The sequence below is a fragment of the Uloborus diversus genome, unplaced genomic scaffold, assembly GCF_026930045.1.
Source record: "Uloborus diversus isolate 005 unplaced genomic scaffold, Udiv.v.3.1 scaffold_11, whole genome shotgun sequence".
Taxonomy (NCBI): domain Eukaryota; kingdom Metazoa; phylum Arthropoda; class Arachnida; order Araneae; family Uloboridae; genus Uloborus; species Uloborus diversus.
The window spans coordinates 4,961,126-4,980,532 of record NW_026557765.1 but is presented as its reverse complement, the minus strand read 5'-3'; the positions used below and the strand labels follow the sequence as shown (position 1 = coordinate 4,980,532).

Here is a 19,407-nt window from a genome sequence, read left to right as displayed (position 1 = left end):
TCAATCGGGTGAGTCGTTTGAAAGATGACTTTTGTGTCTCAGGAGGTTAGAGAATTACCTTCATTGCGCAATGAGGCAAGCAAGATAATCATCTTTAACTGTACTGGCAATAAAGCAAAACACTGGATATTGATTAAATATAATTACAAAATTTTCTCTTCTTCCTGACTCCAAAAATAGCAGATTAAAACTGTACTAAAAAATAAAAACTACTACCGAGACATTTTATGAGATAACTTAATTACAAAATGAATTTAAAGCTTCGGTCACTAAGATTTTAATTCTTCTTAACAAACCTAATTATTCTTAACATTAAAACCATTTTATTATCACTTCCTGTTAACCAATATGTATTTTACACCGTATTGAGGAAATTCATGTTTAAGAAATTCGACCCCCCAAACGAAATGCTGAAATGCCGCCCCTGTCTGCCACTGAACTATATTTCAAGAATCCAATCAATGCATCAAAAGAGAAATTCGATACCTATAAAGTACGATTACCTTCAAGCAAAACGCGGCTGAGAATCACCCGGAAACATTTTCCCTTGGATGATAGCACGTTCCTTGCATGAGAATACACAATGCAAAAACATAAAAAATTACCTCCCCCCCCCCGGTATTGTACCGATAGCTGTATTCTAATACTTAACTGGTGAATGTTATGTAAAACGTTTTAAATTAAAAAAGAAAAATATGGAAGAGTTATGGTCCCACTAAATTGAATTAGATATAGCATAAGCCATCAATCCAAAATTTATCCCCTTTATCTCAGTAACTGGTATAACTCACTAGGCAAAGTACTAAACATAGTCCATTAAAGCAATAGAATACATATACATGCATTATACAAACTCCCTCTATGTTGAAAACCCCCATAATCTGAACACTTTTTCTCGGTTCCGTTAGTGTTTAGAATAGAGTGTATTGGTCAAATCCACTGTATTACAAATACAAATATGACGACCAGCAACAGGCTCTGGGCCCAGCTAGGCTGGTCCTAGTCAATTAATTAGTCCCCAATGAAAATCAATGGCCCTCTTAAAACTATCCACCCCCTTGCTCATTACCGCCTCTTCCGGTAAGCTATTCCAAGTGCCCACGACCTTGCTAAAGTAGTAGTTTTTCCTAATTTCCAAGTTAGCCTGAGATTTAAATAGCTTAAAACAATGACGCCTTGTCCTGCTTTCCCCGCAAAAATTTAATCCATTTACTTCTTAAAATTCTTATTTCTTCTTATTATTAAATGCTCGTCAAAAAAGGAAAACAAAAATCTATTTCAGTCGCCCTCTAATGCAATTGGTTGTTTTTCTTATTTTATTTTGGCAATTCAACATGAAAATTTATCTTGTATTTATATTTTAGCTTTATCTGATACAGTTGAGGCAGTGAGATTCAAAGGGATGCAAGTGGACGTTTTCAAGTTTTGAGTAAAGCGCGTTTAAAGATTAGCTCCTAGGTAGGCTTTCATTGAAATTTGTTTTCTAAATCATGCTGTATAGCATCAACTACCAGGGTTACTAGTACCATCTCTTGTCCCAAGACAGAGGAGAGCGTCGCTTACCATGTGTACTGGTTATCTCCAATTTTTTAATTTTGCCACTTACATCCCTTTGCTTCTCGCTGCCTCAATTGTAATCTTCGTCAGCGCGAGAAATATTAGAACTTTCACTGACTTCGTTTTGTATTATGCTGAATATAAGCTACAAGCCATCATTCAATAATTAAAGAAATAAATTGGTGTGAAAAAAAATTGTTGGGGGTACAAGTTTGATACATTTGTTATCTTGTTTGGGATCAAGTTTGATAAGTTGGTATGATTTCTAATCAGCTGGTCAACACACATATTGCTCAGTTTGTATCTTCAAAATTAAGTTAAACGATGACGTGTCTTCTTGAAATTCCGCTTTAGTTTCGTAACATTGTGATTCGTTATTTGAAGGCTGAAGATGAAACTTCAGCTAATGTTTACTCTATAATGACTTAAGTGAATTATGAAAGTTATATCAACCGCTGAAAATTTTACAAGTAGGTAGAACAGTTCAAAGATCGCCGAGAATCAGTGTCAGACGAATACCTCTCTGCCCAGCCTATTGAAGTTCCGTCTCACTCAACTTCTAACTCAAATCGTTGCGTACAATTAGCTGCAAATTCTACTCAGATATGCTTTTGACGAAGGAGGAAGAGCCGGTCATGAGAGAGAAACGTTGTGGACATCATAGCAGAAGTGTGATTCTCGAGCAAGGCAACGCACGTCCTCATGTGGCTCAATTAACGTGTGAAACCATTGATAAATTGGCCCGGGAGGTACTGTCTCATCTCTTTCATAGCCCAGATTTAGCACCTTCTGATTTTAATTTTTTTGGTTCACTGAAGGAGGAATTACATGTAAAAGTTACAGAATAACGACGATGTCAAGAAATTATTCGGAAATTGGCTGCGACACCATGACAAAGAGTTGTTTTCAGCCGGTTTTTAAAAAAAAGGCCAGATAACCTGTCAGGACAAGTACATGAATATTGAAGGGGATTATGTTGAACAGTAGGAAAGAGCTTACTTTGTAAATCAATATATTTTTTTTCCAAATCAATTTATCTCTTTAAATATTGAATGATCCTCGTAGTTCACGGATCAAGTGAATGCGTGTGTTTGACTGAGTGTTATTGCGCAAATTAATTGACCTTTGTTTAATAAATATCGACTCTTGTACCCTAATATCGGTGAAATCCTAAAAACATTTATTGATAGTAATGTTTTTCCAATAATATTCTTCCGTTGTAAAACACTTTTTCATTGGTGTTTACGATGGTAAATATATTTTGATTTGTTGCTAAAACAATTGGTGCTCATTACGACTTTCATTAAGTAGAACGCAAACAATAAAACACATCAATAAATAAAACAACGCTGGAAGATAATTTTTCGTAAAATCGTTATTTGTTTAAAAATGCAGAAACAAAAATTTTGGAGGAGAAACGAACTGCTGGAGAAGCAAACTTTAGAAAAGTAATTTAACGGCAACACAGAAGTACAAACGACTTATGAAGAACAGTAGTAAATGCTGTAACTTCTTATGCAAAATGGCTACCATTATTTAAAAAGTTATGCCAAAAGTAAAATTCCTCGTGTTTATTAACTCTCGGTTAATAACTAAGAATCTGAAAGATAAATCTTGAAAACTTAGCCATTTGCAATTCTAATTTATGCAAAGTCGTAACAAAACAATCGCACATGAGTTATTTTGCTTTAGTTTGGAGAGCGACACAAAGTTCTTTTTGAACATCATTAGTAGGGTATTATTTTATTTCAGGAATATTTTTTATTATTTAAATGACTTCCGGAGAAAAATAAATGAGCATTCCGAGTTTTAAAGATTTATCGAAGCCTGGATCATTAACTGCAACTTTCGCTTTATGACTTTTCCCGAGAATACTTTAACAAAGAGAAAAATTCACAAATGACCAAAATCTTATTTTTAAAATTGCAATAACTATTTTTTACCACTATTAGGAGAGTGTAAAAAATTTAAATGATTGTTTAATTTGAAAAAAAAAACCGTACTTTCTTTCGAACATTTTTAAGCACTGGAAATGGAAGTTTTTTATCATCCAGATGAAAGTGAAAAAATAAAAGCTCCTTATACAAATTGTAAAAGAAAAGCTCATTACTTTGAAAGGTGTTTCTTAAGTTGAAATACTTTTAAAAGTGTAATGCATTTTATTTTAATGGATGCATTATATTGGAAATGTTTTAGCAGCAGCAAAAGAAACAAACTTACAACTTCTTTGGCATTAGTAGCAATTTGTTCTTATCGAGAAATGAGGTTTTTAATTCAACCTGTGGTTAGGTCTTTAATGTTTGTCCCTTTTTTTTTTAAATTCCCGAAACAATTTTTAAATTACTTCCTTTTACACAGTAAAGGAAGTATTATATTCGCGAAAAAAAAAATCCTCAAATACCGGCCTAAATTTCCATTTTGCTGATCCCCGAATGAATGTTTGTTTTTTCGGCCCGACCGCACGTGCATAAAAGAGCTAAGAACGCATGGACGACCAAAGTATCCATTTTGAAGATCCCCGAGTTAATTACCACGCGTTTTCTCTAGACGTCCGTATGTGCGTATACGTGTATGTATCTCACGTAACTCAAAAACAGTATGACGTAGAATGTTGAAATTTGGCACGTAGACTGCGTGGGGTCTTAGTTGAGCACCTTGCTTTTTTTTTCAGTTCTGATATTCCAAAAGGGGTCTTTTACACCTTTTTGGGGAAAATCGGTGTTAATTTCAATGCAAACTTTGATAAAATTTGGAAATACATCGCGAAGACTTGTCTTCAAAAATTATTTTTCGAATCTGGATTCAACTTGGCGTTATTGATGATATTTAGAGTTATTCATTGAATCACGTTAACATTGTTGGTATCGTGAAAATTTATCTCTGTACAACGCTTTTTTGCATCTACAAAGTAGGGGTGGAAACATATAAGTGTTTCCTTGCTTTCTCCAAAGCACTATTATGGTAGCGTAGTCATATTCCGTCTTTTCCCTTTTCTCTAATAGCGCGTATTTTTTTTTTTTGAGCAACCACGATTGCTTATTGCTTTCATTTGACTGTTTTGATGTGCTACGATTTTATTTTCCCGCCAGCACCCTCTGCACCATCACCGTCGACCGGCTCCTCACGATGCTGCTCCTCTAGCGAAAGCCATCTCCAGGTTGCGCCAATATCCTACACTTACACGCATACATACACGCACGTACAAACACATACACACACATACATACGCCTACACACATAGACATATACACACACGCATACATACAGACTCCTACACACACAACTACCCACAGACTCATGCCTGCACACAGACGCAAACACATATACCTACACACATACACATTCCCTCCCCCTACCACAAACAGTCATATACACAACTACCCACACACTCATACCTGCACACAGACACAAACACACACGCCTACATACACACACTCGTGATTGCGAAAAACATAATTTGAATTCCAGATGTCAAAATTCAAATTAATTTATATTTTTTTTTTTTACTTTTTTTTAATAGTTTGATTATTTAATAGACTAGAAAATCCACCGTCAAGGTATGACGGGTGAAAATTGCTTCTACATTTGAACGAGGCCATTGCCTGTTTAGTGATATTTTGATAGCTGAAATTGTAACCCTAATCTCCAGTAGGTAACGTTTATTGTTGACCATTCTTTCGTTTCTTCATTCCCTTGAAATGACACAGTCTTACTAGTAAAACAGTTAAGTTACCGGATCGAGTTCAGCCTCGTCAAAATAAAGCCTGCATGTTAAGCATTACCAAAACATATTATCAAATTATAGTGCCGTGGCGCGAGTTTCATTGTTAAAACTCGCAGGTTATTCGATCATTGGCTATTTTATATGGGTCATTCTCACAAAAAGGTGACTTTTACAGTCCCTTAGTAATAAATAATAAAAACTTCAGTATATTCCTTAATATTTTTTTCAAGTGTTTTAGTTAAGTTTTGAACTAGTTAATTTTATGCATGACAATTAAATAAATTCAATATTTCAATTTTATTTTTTAATAAATGTTGCTTTAAAATCCCCTCCGTGGACGTCCCTAAGTCTGTGAGACAAAGCAATTTGTAATTGGTCTCAATCTGTTTAAATTGGTTTTAAATATCTTTGACTGTATTAACTAGCTAAGAGTTCTAAGATGTTTTTAAAATAAAATTTTTAAAAAAGTAAATTGAATTTATAAAGAAAATGACTCATAAACTTTGTCCCTAAGATTGATGTCTCATTCCGTGGAAACTTAAAATAACTTAATATATACATAATAGAGGACAGCAAAAGTCAAGTCCGTATAAGGTAAATGGTAGGATACTTAGCCATTGTGTTTTCTAGTGATCAACTTTATTTCTCTTGTACACGTGTTGGATTGTTGTGTCTAAATCTGGCAAAGTTCTTAGTGTATTCTCCGTGGCCATCATACAAAAGATAAAATAAAACTGTTTTGTATTTGAAATATCATTTTTAGATAGCAAAAGTAGTATATTTGATAAAAAGAAGCATTAAAATTTTTTAACTTTAAAATCAAAACTCTGAAAAATTCTAAAGCTTACTTTTGTCTCCTCCGTGGACGTGGCACGTCCACGGAGGAGATGACGTGGTTCACGGAAGCGACAAAGCCTTAGAAAAAATCACAATAAATTTCAGTTTGCTAAACAAAATATAGGGCAATTTTGTTTTGTATTTTTTATAGAAAAGAAATTAAATTCGACTCTTAAAGAAGTTCATTTTGTCAGTTTTTCTGTTAAATGATTTCTGTAATGTTTTATTTATATATATATATATATATATATATATATATATATATATATATATATATATATATATATATATATATATTCTTTTAATAGTAGAAAAAAAATGGCAAAACCAAAAAGTAAAAAGAAGTCAGACGTTCAAATCCAAAAGAGGAGGGAACAAAAGAAACTTAGCATGAGACGTGCTAGACAGAAATTTAAAAAAAATCCTCTTATATTTGAAGAAAGTAAGAAAAAAAGAGAAAGAACGTTACTACCAAAGAAAAGCTAGTGGAAAATTTAAATGTGTTCAAGAAATGAATGAACGTGAAAAAAGAAAAATAAGAAAACTTTGGAAAGAAAAAGCAAGGAAATATCGTAAACAAAGAAAGTTGGAAGGAACTGAAGAATTAATTATAGATACACCTCCAAGCACCTCTTCTCAATTGGATAATAGTAACACACACACACAATGCCAAGGAAAACAAGAATTCTGGAATTTTGAGAGTTAAAAAAAAACAATAAGAAAAAACGTTATAAACTAAAGACGAAGATATTGGAATTAGAAGAGAAAAACAAAAAATTAAATACTAGACTTGAAAAATATAAAAAAAGATTCAGCAAATCTCAGAAAAGTGAAGAAAAGAAAAATGAATCACCACGAGAAAAAGTTCAAAGAGAATAGTAAAGATAGAAAAAGCAAATCCAATGTGTTTAGTTTGTTTGCTGAAGCTATTGGCAGACAAATACAAACTAACTTTAAAAGCCAAAAATCTCACAAAGTGAAAAAGACAATGCTACAAGTTTTGTCTGGTAAAATTATGAAAACGCATCGACTACTCAATAAGGTAAAACAAAATAATCTCAATCAAAATGCTTCGCAACTATGGTAATAAAATTTACAAAACTGTGTCAAAAAGTGATTTCACAGAAGAAACACAGCTAAATGTTCAGAAATTTCTAGAATCTTGCAAAGCAAGTCGCTTGTGCCCAGGGAAAAAAGAAACAATTACAAGAAGAAAAGAAAAAAAAAACAAAAGCGTTATTTAAATGATACTATGTATAATTTGCATAAAATGTTTATAAAGGAATGCCCACAACATCAAACTCTTAGTTATCAAACTTTTTTGTCGTCTCCGACCTTTTTGGATCTTATTTCCGAAAGTTTCCGATCGGGAGACATGTTTATGCAAAGTTCACGAAAAAAAAAAGCTTTTAATAGTAAAACTACATAGTCTTGTTATTATAAATGAAAAAAATATATCTCAAGTTCTTAAAGCAACATGTTGTGATCCTGAGAGAGATCTTTGCCTAAATCGTAAATGTGATGCCTGCAAATTAAAAGAAATAAAAATAAATGACTTTCAAGATGAACCTGTGCTACTTCCAAAATGGGTTAACAAAAAAGTTGCTATGAAGATTAAAGCTGAAACAAAAATTTTCCATAGAACCATGAAATTGGATATTGAGAGTACAAAAAAAGAGTTAGTGAAATTATTTTTTTCTGATATCATCAACTTTTTTAATCATACATCTAACATTGTACACAAATATTAAATGATTTCAGATATAAAAACAAATTTGAAAAGGAATGAAATCCTAATGCATATTGATTTTTCCGAAAATTACATATGTAAGTTTCACAGAGAAATTCAATCAGCCCACTTTGGCGGATCAAAGCCACAGGTAACTATACATACTTGTATTGTATATTGTCATAAAGATATTAAAGAAAGTCCTATTTCATACGGAACAATCAGTGCATGTAATAGTCATAATGCATCAGCTGTTACTGCTCATTTGCTTTCACTCAAAGATAATTTCAAGTCTCTTATACCTGATTTTAAAAAAATCATTTTCTTAGTGATTGTCTCAGTGCTCAGTACAAAAACAAAACAATGTTTCAGTTAATAGGTGGATACTTATCCTCTCAGTTTATTGTGGAGGAAATTCACTGGCACTATAGTGAAAGCTCTCACGGAAAAGGTGCTCCAGATGGAGTTGGAGCAGCAATAAAAAGAACAGCTGACAATTTAGTTGCCCAGAAAACAGATATCCCAGACTGTGAAACTTTAGTTTCGGTACTTCAAAAAAACTGTAAGAATGTAATAAAAAAAATGTTGAAGAAAGTTTTATAAGTGATGTAGATAAACAAATTCCAAAGCATATTTCACCGTTTCCAGGAAAAATGAAAATTCATGAACTTGTATTTAAAAAAGACCAAATAAATATGGAAGCAAGATACCTCACCTGTCTAAGTTGTGGTGATCAATGTAAACATTACCAAAGAAAAGATAAGAAGCAAACCAAAAATCAATGGTTATGTTGTTGTACAGCAGGGATGCACAACCTATAACCTGCGGGCCAGAAGCGGCCCGCGAAGCTTGTTAAATCGGCCTTTGGCAAGTTCTTCAAAAAAAAAAAAAAAAAAAAAGAAAATGATTTTTTTTTTTTTTTGAATTAAAAAAATATATCTTTTGATTTATTAGGTTTTTTTTTACTCATCAATGAAACTAAGAACATACTTTCGATATTTTCTTTTCCAACTAAATTAGGTTGCACTTTATTGATTTTGTTACAAATGCTAGAATGTTGATTTTTTTTCAATAAAATAGGATATTCATAAAGAGCGAGGTCCTGAGTCTTTATTTCAAAAGCCTCCACATTTTAATTTGTTAATGTTAAGTAAGAGTCACATAACAGTTCATATAGCTTTAAAACGCATGTTTACTTTCATAACAACCTTTATTGACACTTTCTTACATAAAAAATATCCTCCGTTGACTATTGTATCCCCTCCGTGGACGAGGTGGGATTTAAAATATTTGAAATCTTTTTAAAAATAAAATAGAAAACTTAACCACTACTATAAGGACATAATTTATAAACAAACAAAAACATTTATGCAATTTTTATTACTTTTTTACTTAGTTCTGTTAAAAGAATTTTTTCGGTCTATTTGTACCTTTTCTGTGAGAATGACCCATATATGAGGATGCAAAAGGAAGTAGCTAGGTGTTTAAATCAGATTTTTTCTATGTGGTTTCGTATGAAGGGCTACTCGTGACACTGATTTCTCCCTAACAGTTTGAAAGGATAAGGGGCAAAAACTGGTTAGACAACATATTAATTGAGCTTAACTCAGTTCCAAGAGTTGCTATACAATCTTGTTTTTCAACCCTCATATAATAAGAAGAAAACGAAATATTGGTGCCGTAGAGTTCATAAAATTTGGAAAAAAAAAAAAAACAAAGTGTTAAAACAAGAAGCCTTACTTGCCCTGGGCACATGTCCGAGTTAGCAGTCACGCAAAACTGAGAAAGCTTTCGATTGCTCTACCCTCCTAGGAGGAATTCGGTACCAATTTACTTGGGGGCACACATGTGTACAAAATGTTGTTCTACTTCATGCAGTAGTTTTGCTCTAGAGCAGTCAAAAAAACCGGTCAAACACAGACGCACAGAGAGAGGCATTTTAAAACTAGTATGTTGTGGCCATCACGAAACTTTCTTCTATATCTTTCGTATGATTATGATCACTCCTCATGCTGGACGAGGAAGCAATATTCCCAACGAAAACAAAATTACACACGCCAAAACTTAACGACCATCCTAAGTCCCGATTTATCTCAAAAACAAAGCAAAGAATGAAAACTGAAAATTTTAAAAGCTTGCTTAAAATAATTACAAACATTTATTTGTTAACAAACACAAGATAGCAACAGTTAAAAGGTTTAAATCATCGCGATTTTCTTCTCATTTTCTAACAATTAAAATAACGCGAATTAAGCAGACGACAGTTTATAACGATTTATCTTTCTTATTGTTGCAATTATAAAGCTATTTTTATTCACACAAAAAAATCAGCAATCCATGGAGCGATTGGCACTAAAATTGAACCAACGCCTGTTTACATACGGATTGACATTTATTCCAAATTTCATCCAGAACGTAGCTTTACTTCTTGAGATACGGCACTCACAATGGAAACCAAAGAACGTTCGATTGCGCCACCCCTTTTTCAGCTATTGACGCAAAAATGGAATCAGCTCGTATACCTTCTAAGGGCTACTTGCCGATAAATTTTTTTTTGATTCCGTTCATTATTTCTTGAGATACAGCAGTCAGAATTGACGGCGAAAAACGTTCTGTAGCTCAACTCCTGCTTGAGCTATTGCCACCAAAATTGAATCAACACCTGTACCAGTCAGGGGCAACATAGGGACCAAATTTTATTTGATTCCGCCAGTTACTTCTTGGGGAATAGCAGGCAAGCACAACTCAAAAAACGTCCCACTGCTCCACTCCCCTTGGAGGAATTCACGCCAAAAACCAATTGGCACAAGTTCACATAGGGGCACATATGTGTACCAAATTTCGTTCGATTTCATGCGGTAGTTTTTGCTGTAGAGCGGCCACAAAAAAAAACTGGTCATACACACAGACAGACATTTTCCAAAAATGGTCGAAATGAACTCAGCACACCTTAAAACGTTTGAATACGTCAAAATTCGAAATTCGAAAATTTGCACGAATAAAATACTTTTTTCTATATATTAGATATAGAAGAAAGTAAAAATGGTCGAAATGAACTCAGTTCAAATTCGTCAATACTTGAAAAATTTCACAGACCCAACACTTGCTTTAATGTATTATAAAAAGAAGAAAGTAAAAAAAAGGCTCGTTATGTTTTTATGCAAAATGTAATACAATGTAAGTACATTGTTTTTCAAAAAATCGAGCGGTATATAAAGTGAAATCCAAATTTGACAAGTTAAGCCAGCGACTTGTTGGGGAGTACTATAATAACGCTGAATTTCCAGTCAATTCTTAGTGCCAGGAAAAGGAATTAGTATAGTCTGTCCGTGAACAAATAACCCTAGTATTTTTAGAAAATGAGTCCATTCCTTAAAATAGGTAGAGAAGTAAGGAAGGATGAGTGCCATAGTATCAAATTTAGCGACATTTTGGCGATATGAGAAAAAAAGTGCCCTTAGTATACATGAAATACACCGCCAGCTCAGTCAATTCCAGCAGAGGACTGCAGTTTCGTGCTTATTAGCACTTATCAATTCGAGTTGAACCGAACCACTGCTTCGGTCACTCGTCTGGTCAGTGCTAATTCTGTATTAGCTACCAGTTTGTTTGGCATTCTTGGCTTCCTTAAGAGGTTTACCACCTCCAGCTCAGTCACTCCTGTGCCGGGCTGATGAGTGCTAATAAGCACGAAGCTGCAGTCCTCGGCTGGAATTGACTGAGCTAACGGTTATTCCATGCATTTCTGCCTTAGCCCTGGCTATAGGGCGGTAACTTACTGAATACCCTTAGTATACGTAATTGTTTAATCCTTAAAAGTTTAAATTGCAGCAATAACTGCATTGAGTTAACGAAAAAGTAAAACTGACGAGCTTTGCGTTCTTTATTGTAACTGTAATCTCACTAATTTTTAATTCAAATTAATTATGGGAGGCGTTGTTGTCTTTGACCAAGGGCTGCTGAAAGAAGTAAAGCCAAGACTCACCCACTTACTTGAAATATGACCTGCCCAATGAGACATCCGCCTTGAGCGTACAGAATTGAAATATTGTATATCTTAGGCTGATTTCTTGAATGACAAGGTGACGTTTCAAGCTCTAGAACCAATACCACATTGCAAATTCCGTTCGTTAATTTCTCTGCGTACCTCCCATCCATGAAGATGGACGCTTCAGAAATAAGGCAGAGTAAAGTGCCAACTTCTGACATCTGAACCATAACTTTAACGGACTAACCAATTACCAGATGTCGAGACGGATGTTTTTGGTTTAACTGTTTGGCTATCGACAATAAATAATATCGATGTTTTAACTACCCAAAAACTATCGACATCGAAGTCGCACCCCTAGTTCATAATCTAGCACAATCCCCCCCCCTGCTATCTCAAACTACTGCAGTTGACCTTAGTAATAATAAAACTATAATAATAATAAAAATAATTATAATCATAAGTATACTATTAATAAGGATCATAATTATACTAACAAAAACACTATTAATAATGATCGAATATATTAAATTATAATGACACTTATTATAGATACTACTTTTTATAAATATGCAGTACTGGCACAAGCACGCTTTGTGGCAGTGCAAAGAAAATGGGGTCGTTTCCAAAATTTTAAAAGTATTTTTTTTCTGAAAGAACATGCTTAAAAATATAGGATCTGACCATTTTTTAAATAATTTGTTCAAGTTTAATATTTTTAAAAAATTACTTAAATCGGTGAGCTTTCATTGTTTACGTTTCTGTCGTGTGACATCACAAATAATGAAATGCCATTCAGTGTTGCCATTCATGGAGAAAAATATTTAATTCGCATCTTTACTCACGTGTATTGGCAACGATAGGGTTGATAGCAAGCGTAGAGCACAATTTTAATTTGCTGCTTGATTATCATAACGTGGAAACGTAGTAGAAAGATGCGGCAAAGTGCATCATTTGTGATGTCATAAAGACCGCGCCTTGTTTTCAAAATCGGACATTTTAAAAAATTAAAAAAATAACTGTTGGAAAAATGAAAAAAATTTCTGGGACCATGTTATTTTTTTTACTCATTCTATCAATTTCAGTGATTAAAAGTAGTACTTTTAACTGAAGGAAACAACCCCATTGATGCAGTAATATTTGAATTTTGCTCAACACCATTAACTTGCTTTTAGCTTCAGTCCTGTACGCTGGTTATTCGCGGTCAAAGACATCATTTAGCATACTTGTAGACATACTTATTATAAATATTAATTATAATAATGATGTTCATAGTCATTATATGAATTCTAAATAATAATGATAAAAATAACAATAATAAGGATAGCAATGATGATGACGCCGCCGATGATGAAAATAATAACGACCATAATGACGTAAATAACAATAATAATATTGATAATGAAGATAACAATGATTGACAGTAATACTATTGATAATAATGATAATAAACATAATCAAAATAATAATACGCGTAGCGTTATTTTTATCACTGTCAGTATCCTTATAACTATCACTGTTACATCATTAACAGTTACATCAAACCATGATAATAATCATATGATGAATTACCATTACCATCATTCTTATAGTTATTATTACCATATATTTTATAATAATGATGGTCATAAAATAACAATGGGGACTCAACGATGAAAATACTGCCGTGTGCAGGTAAACGGCAGTATCTACAGAAATGACGATTCGAGATATTTCAAGAAACTGGTTTTGGATTCAATACTAACAATCGGGAAATGTTGGAATTGGGCGTCTTTTTCGCGCCTTTGTTTCAGCGGAAACAAAATAAGCAAGCTTTTACAATAAAGATAACATACAATAAATGAGAAAAGTGCAAAAAAGTTAAAAATGACAAATTTGCAGTTACTGCCCTTTACCTGCACACGGCAGAATAACAATAGTGATGGTTTATTATAACAGTGATAATGGTGACAAATATGATAATGATCAGAGTAATAGCAATATTAGACTTCTGATGACGATATAGAATTAAAGATCATCATAATGATAATAATAATAACAAAAAATGTAATAACGATGATAATAATAGTGGTGATAGTAATGATTATGAAGATCATTAAATCAAACATGACGACAATAGCAATGATGGTTGTTTATAATACTGATAATTATGATGACAAAAAAAAAATGAGGTTGATGATGATAACAGTAGTAAGAATGATGACAGTAATAATAATGATAATAAGAATAAAAATTATGAGAATAATGATAATAAAGAGAATGAAGACATTTAAGATAATGATGACTCTAATAATTTTGACTATGATAATGTTAATAAGGAAAACTTAAATATTATAAATTAATATGAATAATTAAAATAATAGTATTTAAATGCCGGCAATTATGATAATGATAATAATAATGCTGGTTATAATAGTATTGATGAAGCTAACTACAATAAAATTATGATGATGATAATAATGAAATAATAATAGTTTTGATAAAATCATGACAACGACGATGATGATGAAAATAATAAACCAATCATGATTAGGAGTAGAGATGATGGCGATTGACGAAGATAATACCAAAGGGGGGTGAGTTTGTGACACAGGTATTAGATTGTGCCAAGAGATGGAAGAAGTAGAATTAGGGAAAAGGTGAGAACTAAATTTTTTGACATGGATTTAAAACGTGCCACAATATGCTTAGATATTCGCGTAACTAAATCAATTCCGCCTAGCTATTATATTATGACAAAGCACAATCTTAACTGTTGTTTTTTTCAAACTCACTCTATTTAACGATAAGGATGATAACAAGTGTTGATAGTAATGAAAAAAAATGTTCTTATATAATGATCATAAACATAAAATTCGTAATGATGATAACACTGTTGATAATATAAAGAATGATGAAAAAATGTTGATAACGCTGACGATGGATTGTTTGCAATGATGAGGATAGAAATGATGATAATGAGGACATTAAATATAATAGTGATAAAAATAATTTTTTTAAGGTGATGGATGTTAATATTGATAAAAATAACAATAAAGGATAATGATATTAATGATGAAAGTAAGAGTTATAATGACGAAGATGGTAATAATAATAATGCTGAAAGTGAATACGGTAGTGATGAGGATGATTATAAGGATGATAATGGTAATAAAAACGAAGAAAATTATGATGACGGCAATGATAGTATAATGATAACACTGAGATGAAAAATGATAATATTAATCCAAATTATAATTATGATCATAATTATGTTGAAAACAACAATAATAGTAATTATTACAGAAATGATAATGACGATGATAAAAATAATAACCTCAATGATGATTACAATAGAGAGTATGATGATGGTGATTGAAGATGAGAATACCGTCCAAAAGGGTGAGTTTGAGACAGCAGGGATTAGATTGTGTCAAAAAAATCGTGGTAAAACCACATAATTGTTAGAAGTAGGATGCTGTTTTTTTCTTACTTTTGGTTTGTTTCTTTTTTTTTTTTAGAGAGAGATGGAAGGTTTAAAATGTTCTGCACTCCACTTTAACATTAGCGGAATCAAGCTCATTTGAATGGTACTTATGAGGTGGCACAATCTCATCTATGTTCACAAAGTCACCCTATTCAACAGTCACGATAAATAAAAAAAGAGTGTTAATGAAAATGATAATACGTATTCATAATGATGATTCATAAGGATAATAATGATAAGAGTGTCAATACTAAAAAGGATGATGATGAAAAAATGTTAATTCTGCTGACGATGGAATAATGTTTGCAATGATGAGGATAGAAATGATGATAATGAGGACATTAAATATAATGGCGATAAAAATAATGATTTTGATGATGATGGATGTTAATAATGATAAAAATAACAATAAAGTATAAAGATAGTAATGATGACACTAAGAGTTATAATGACGAAGATGGCAATAATAATGCTGATGCTGAAAGTGAATACGGTAGTGATGAGGATGATTATAAGGATGATAATGGTAATAAAAACGAAGAAAATAATGATGACGGCAATGATAGTATAATGATAACACTGAGATGAAAAATGATAATATTAATCCAAATTATAATTATGATCATAATTATGTTGAAAACAACAATAATAGTAATTATTACAGAAATGATAATGACGATGATAAAAATAATAACCTCAATGATGATTACAATAGAGAGTATGATGATGGTGATTGAAGATGAGAATACCGTCCAAAAGGGTGAGTTTGAGACAGCAGGGATTAGATTGTGTCAAAAAAATCGTGGTTAAACCATATAGTTGTTATAAGTAGGTTGCTGTTTTTTTCCTTTTTTTTTTTTTTTAGAGAGAGAGATGGAAGGTTTAAAATGTTCTGCACTCCACTTTAACATTAGCGGAATCAAGCTCATTTGAATGGTACTTATGAGGTGGCACAATCTCATCTATGTTCACAAAGTCACCCTATTCAACAGTCTCGATAAATAAAAAAAAGAGTGTTAATGAAAATGATAACACATATTCATAATGATGATTCATAAGGATAATAATGATAAGAGTGTCAACAATAAAAAGGATGACGATGAAAAAATGTTAATTTTGCTGACGATAGAATAATGTTCGCAATGATGAGGATAGAAATGATGATAATGAGGACATTAAATATAATAGCGATAAAAATAATGATTTTGATTATGATGGATGTTAATGATGATAAAAAAACAATAAAGGATAATGGTAGTAATGATGAAACTAACTCTTATAATGACGAAGATGGCAATAATAATGCTGATGCTGAAAGTGAATACGGTAGTGATGAGGATGATTATAAGTGTGATAATGGTAATAAAAACGAAGAAAATAATGATGACGGCAATGATAGTATGATGATAACATTGAGATGAAAATTGATATTAATCAGAATAATAATTATGATCATAATAATGTTGAAAACAGCAATAATAGTAATAAATACAGAAATGATAATGACGATGATAAAAATAACAACCTCAATAATGATAATAATAAACAGGATGAGTATGGTGATTGACGATGAGAATACCGTCGGAAAGGGTGAGTTTGTGACAGCAGGAATTAGATTGTGTCAAAAAAATCGTGGTAAAACCACATAATTGTTAGAAGTAGGATGCTGTTTTTTTTTCTTACTTTTTGTTTGTTTGTTTGTTTTTTTTTTAGAGAGATGGAAGGTTTAAAATGTTCTGCACTCCACTTTTGCATTAGCGGAATCAAGCTCATTTGAATGGTACTTATGACGTGGCACAATCTCATCTATGTTCACAAAGTCACCCTATTCAACAGTCTCGATAAATAAAAAAAAGAGTGTTAATGAAAATGATAATACATATTCATAATGATGATTCATAAGGATAATAATGATAAGAGTGTCAATACTAAAAAGGATGATGATGAAAAAATGTTAATTCTGCTGCCGATGGAATAATGTTTGCAATGATGAGGATAGAAATGATGATAATGAGGACATTAAATATAATGGCGATAAAAATAATGATTTTGATGATGATGGATGTTAATAATGATAAAAATAACAATAAAGGATAATGATAGTAATGATGACACTAAGAGTTATAATGACGAAGATGGCAATAATAATGCTGATGCTGAAAGTGAATACGGTAGTGATGAGGATGATTATACGGGTGATAATGGTAATAAAAACGAAGAAAATAATGATGACGAAAATGATAGTATGATGATAACATTGAGATGAAAAATGATGTTAATCAGAACAATTATGATCATAATAATGTTGGAAACAGGAATAATAGTAATAAATACAGAAATGATAATGACGATGATAAAAATAATAACCTCAATGATGATAATAATAATAGAGAGGATGATGATGGTGATTGGCGATGAGAATACCGTCGAAAAGTGTGAGTTTGAGACAGCAGGGATTAGATTGTGTCAAAAAAATCGTGGTAAAACCATATAATTGTTAGACGTAGGATGCTGGTTTTTTTTTTTTTTTTCAGAGAGAGATGGAAGGTTTAAAACGTGCTGCACTCCTCTTTAACATTAGCGGAATCAAGCTCATTTGAATGGTATATATGAGGTGGCACAATCTCATCTATGTTCACAAAGTCACCCTATTCAACAGTCTCGATAAATAAAAAAAAGTGTTAATGAAAATGATAATACATATTCATAATGATGATTCATAAGGATAATAATGATAAGAGTGTCAATACTAAAAAGGATGATGATGAAAAAACGTTAATGATGCTGACGATGGAATAATGTTTGCAATGATGAGGATAGAAATGATAATGTGAAAACAAGGGTGATAATCATCATCATCACTGGCTCGACAACCTGTTGAGTGCCCTGATCTTTTCTATACTTTATTCCAGTTGGATTGATTTTTCGCCGGACTTCTCTAGTTTGAGGATTTGGTGGTTTTAAAGTCACTTTCCAAACAACCGAGCCATAATGATATAACATTCCATCGTCCGAATTTAAAATCCTTAGGTACTTTTCCAAATTTTCTTCTGAAGATCCTACCAGAATTTTCCTACATTTTTTTCCTAACAATATATTTTTACAGGGTGGAGTTGTTAACTCCACACCCAACCCCCAACCTGGAGGACCAGGTCTCCATATTTATAAACCCCCTGGAGACAGGGGTGCCCAGTTATACCCCCAGACACTGGGTAGCTAAGGTACCTCGGGATTGCCACACCCGTACTACACCCAAAAAATGGGTGAGTCCCTGAGGTAAAAGAAAATAAGTGATAAAAAAAGGATAAAAATAATATTAATCGTAATAATAAAGATGATTAAAATGACTACGGCAAGAAGTATAATGAAAATAATAATTCAGAATGACGAAAATAATTGCGACGATAATGGATAAAAATAATGAAAATAACTAATTATAAAAAGATTATAATGATAAAAAATAATCAAAATTGTAATAGTTACCATGATAGTAATAATAACAATGATGGTGCTGAGCGTGATTAAAGAAGTGCCGATGATGATAAGTATGACAGTGGTAATAAAAATGGATGAAAACGATATTCTTGTGAGGATGGAAAATGATAGTAAAAATGATGCTGATAATATTGAAAATAAATACAGTAATGATAATGACTACGATGATGATGAAAGTAGTAATATTAATCAGGGTAATCGTAGAGATATTGATGGTGATTGACGATGATAATGCCGTCGAAGGAGTGAGTGTGTGACAAAAGACTATATTTTTTACAAAATAGTTCTAGTAGAACTGTATAATTATTAGAGAAAGGAGGATTTCTTCTTTAGATATGGAAGGTTAAAAATGTGCTGCACTCTGCTTTAACATTTGCGTATCTGAATAACGCCCATTCAAGAGCTACATATGATGTCGTTGGATCTCAAACTCACCTCATTCGACGATGATGATATTGATCATGAAGGTAATTTTAATAAAAAGGATGATGATGGAATAACGTTAATGATGCAGAATATAAATTGTTTGTAGCGATGATGAGGAATATAGAAATGATAGTAGTGATGAAAATAATGATGAAAACAAAAAATATTTATTGCAACAATAATGA

The 19,407-nt window shown here is 32.3% G+C and overlaps 1 protein-coding gene across 1 annotated transcript; it reads left to right on the top strand.

The window, feature by feature from the left end:
- The first annotated feature begins 16,515 nt into the window (after window positions 1-16,515).
- On the top strand, window positions 16,516-19,019 carry LOC129232168 (putative uncharacterized protein DDB_G0287457). The gene is made up of 2 exons (XM_054866408.1): window positions 16,516-16,699; window positions 18,781-19,019. The coding sequence occupies exons 1-2, from the start codon at window positions 16,516-16,518 to the stop codon at window positions 19,017-19,019; spliced, it is 423 nt and encodes a 140-aa protein (XP_054722383.1).
- Window positions 19,020-19,407: the final 388 nt, after the last annotated feature.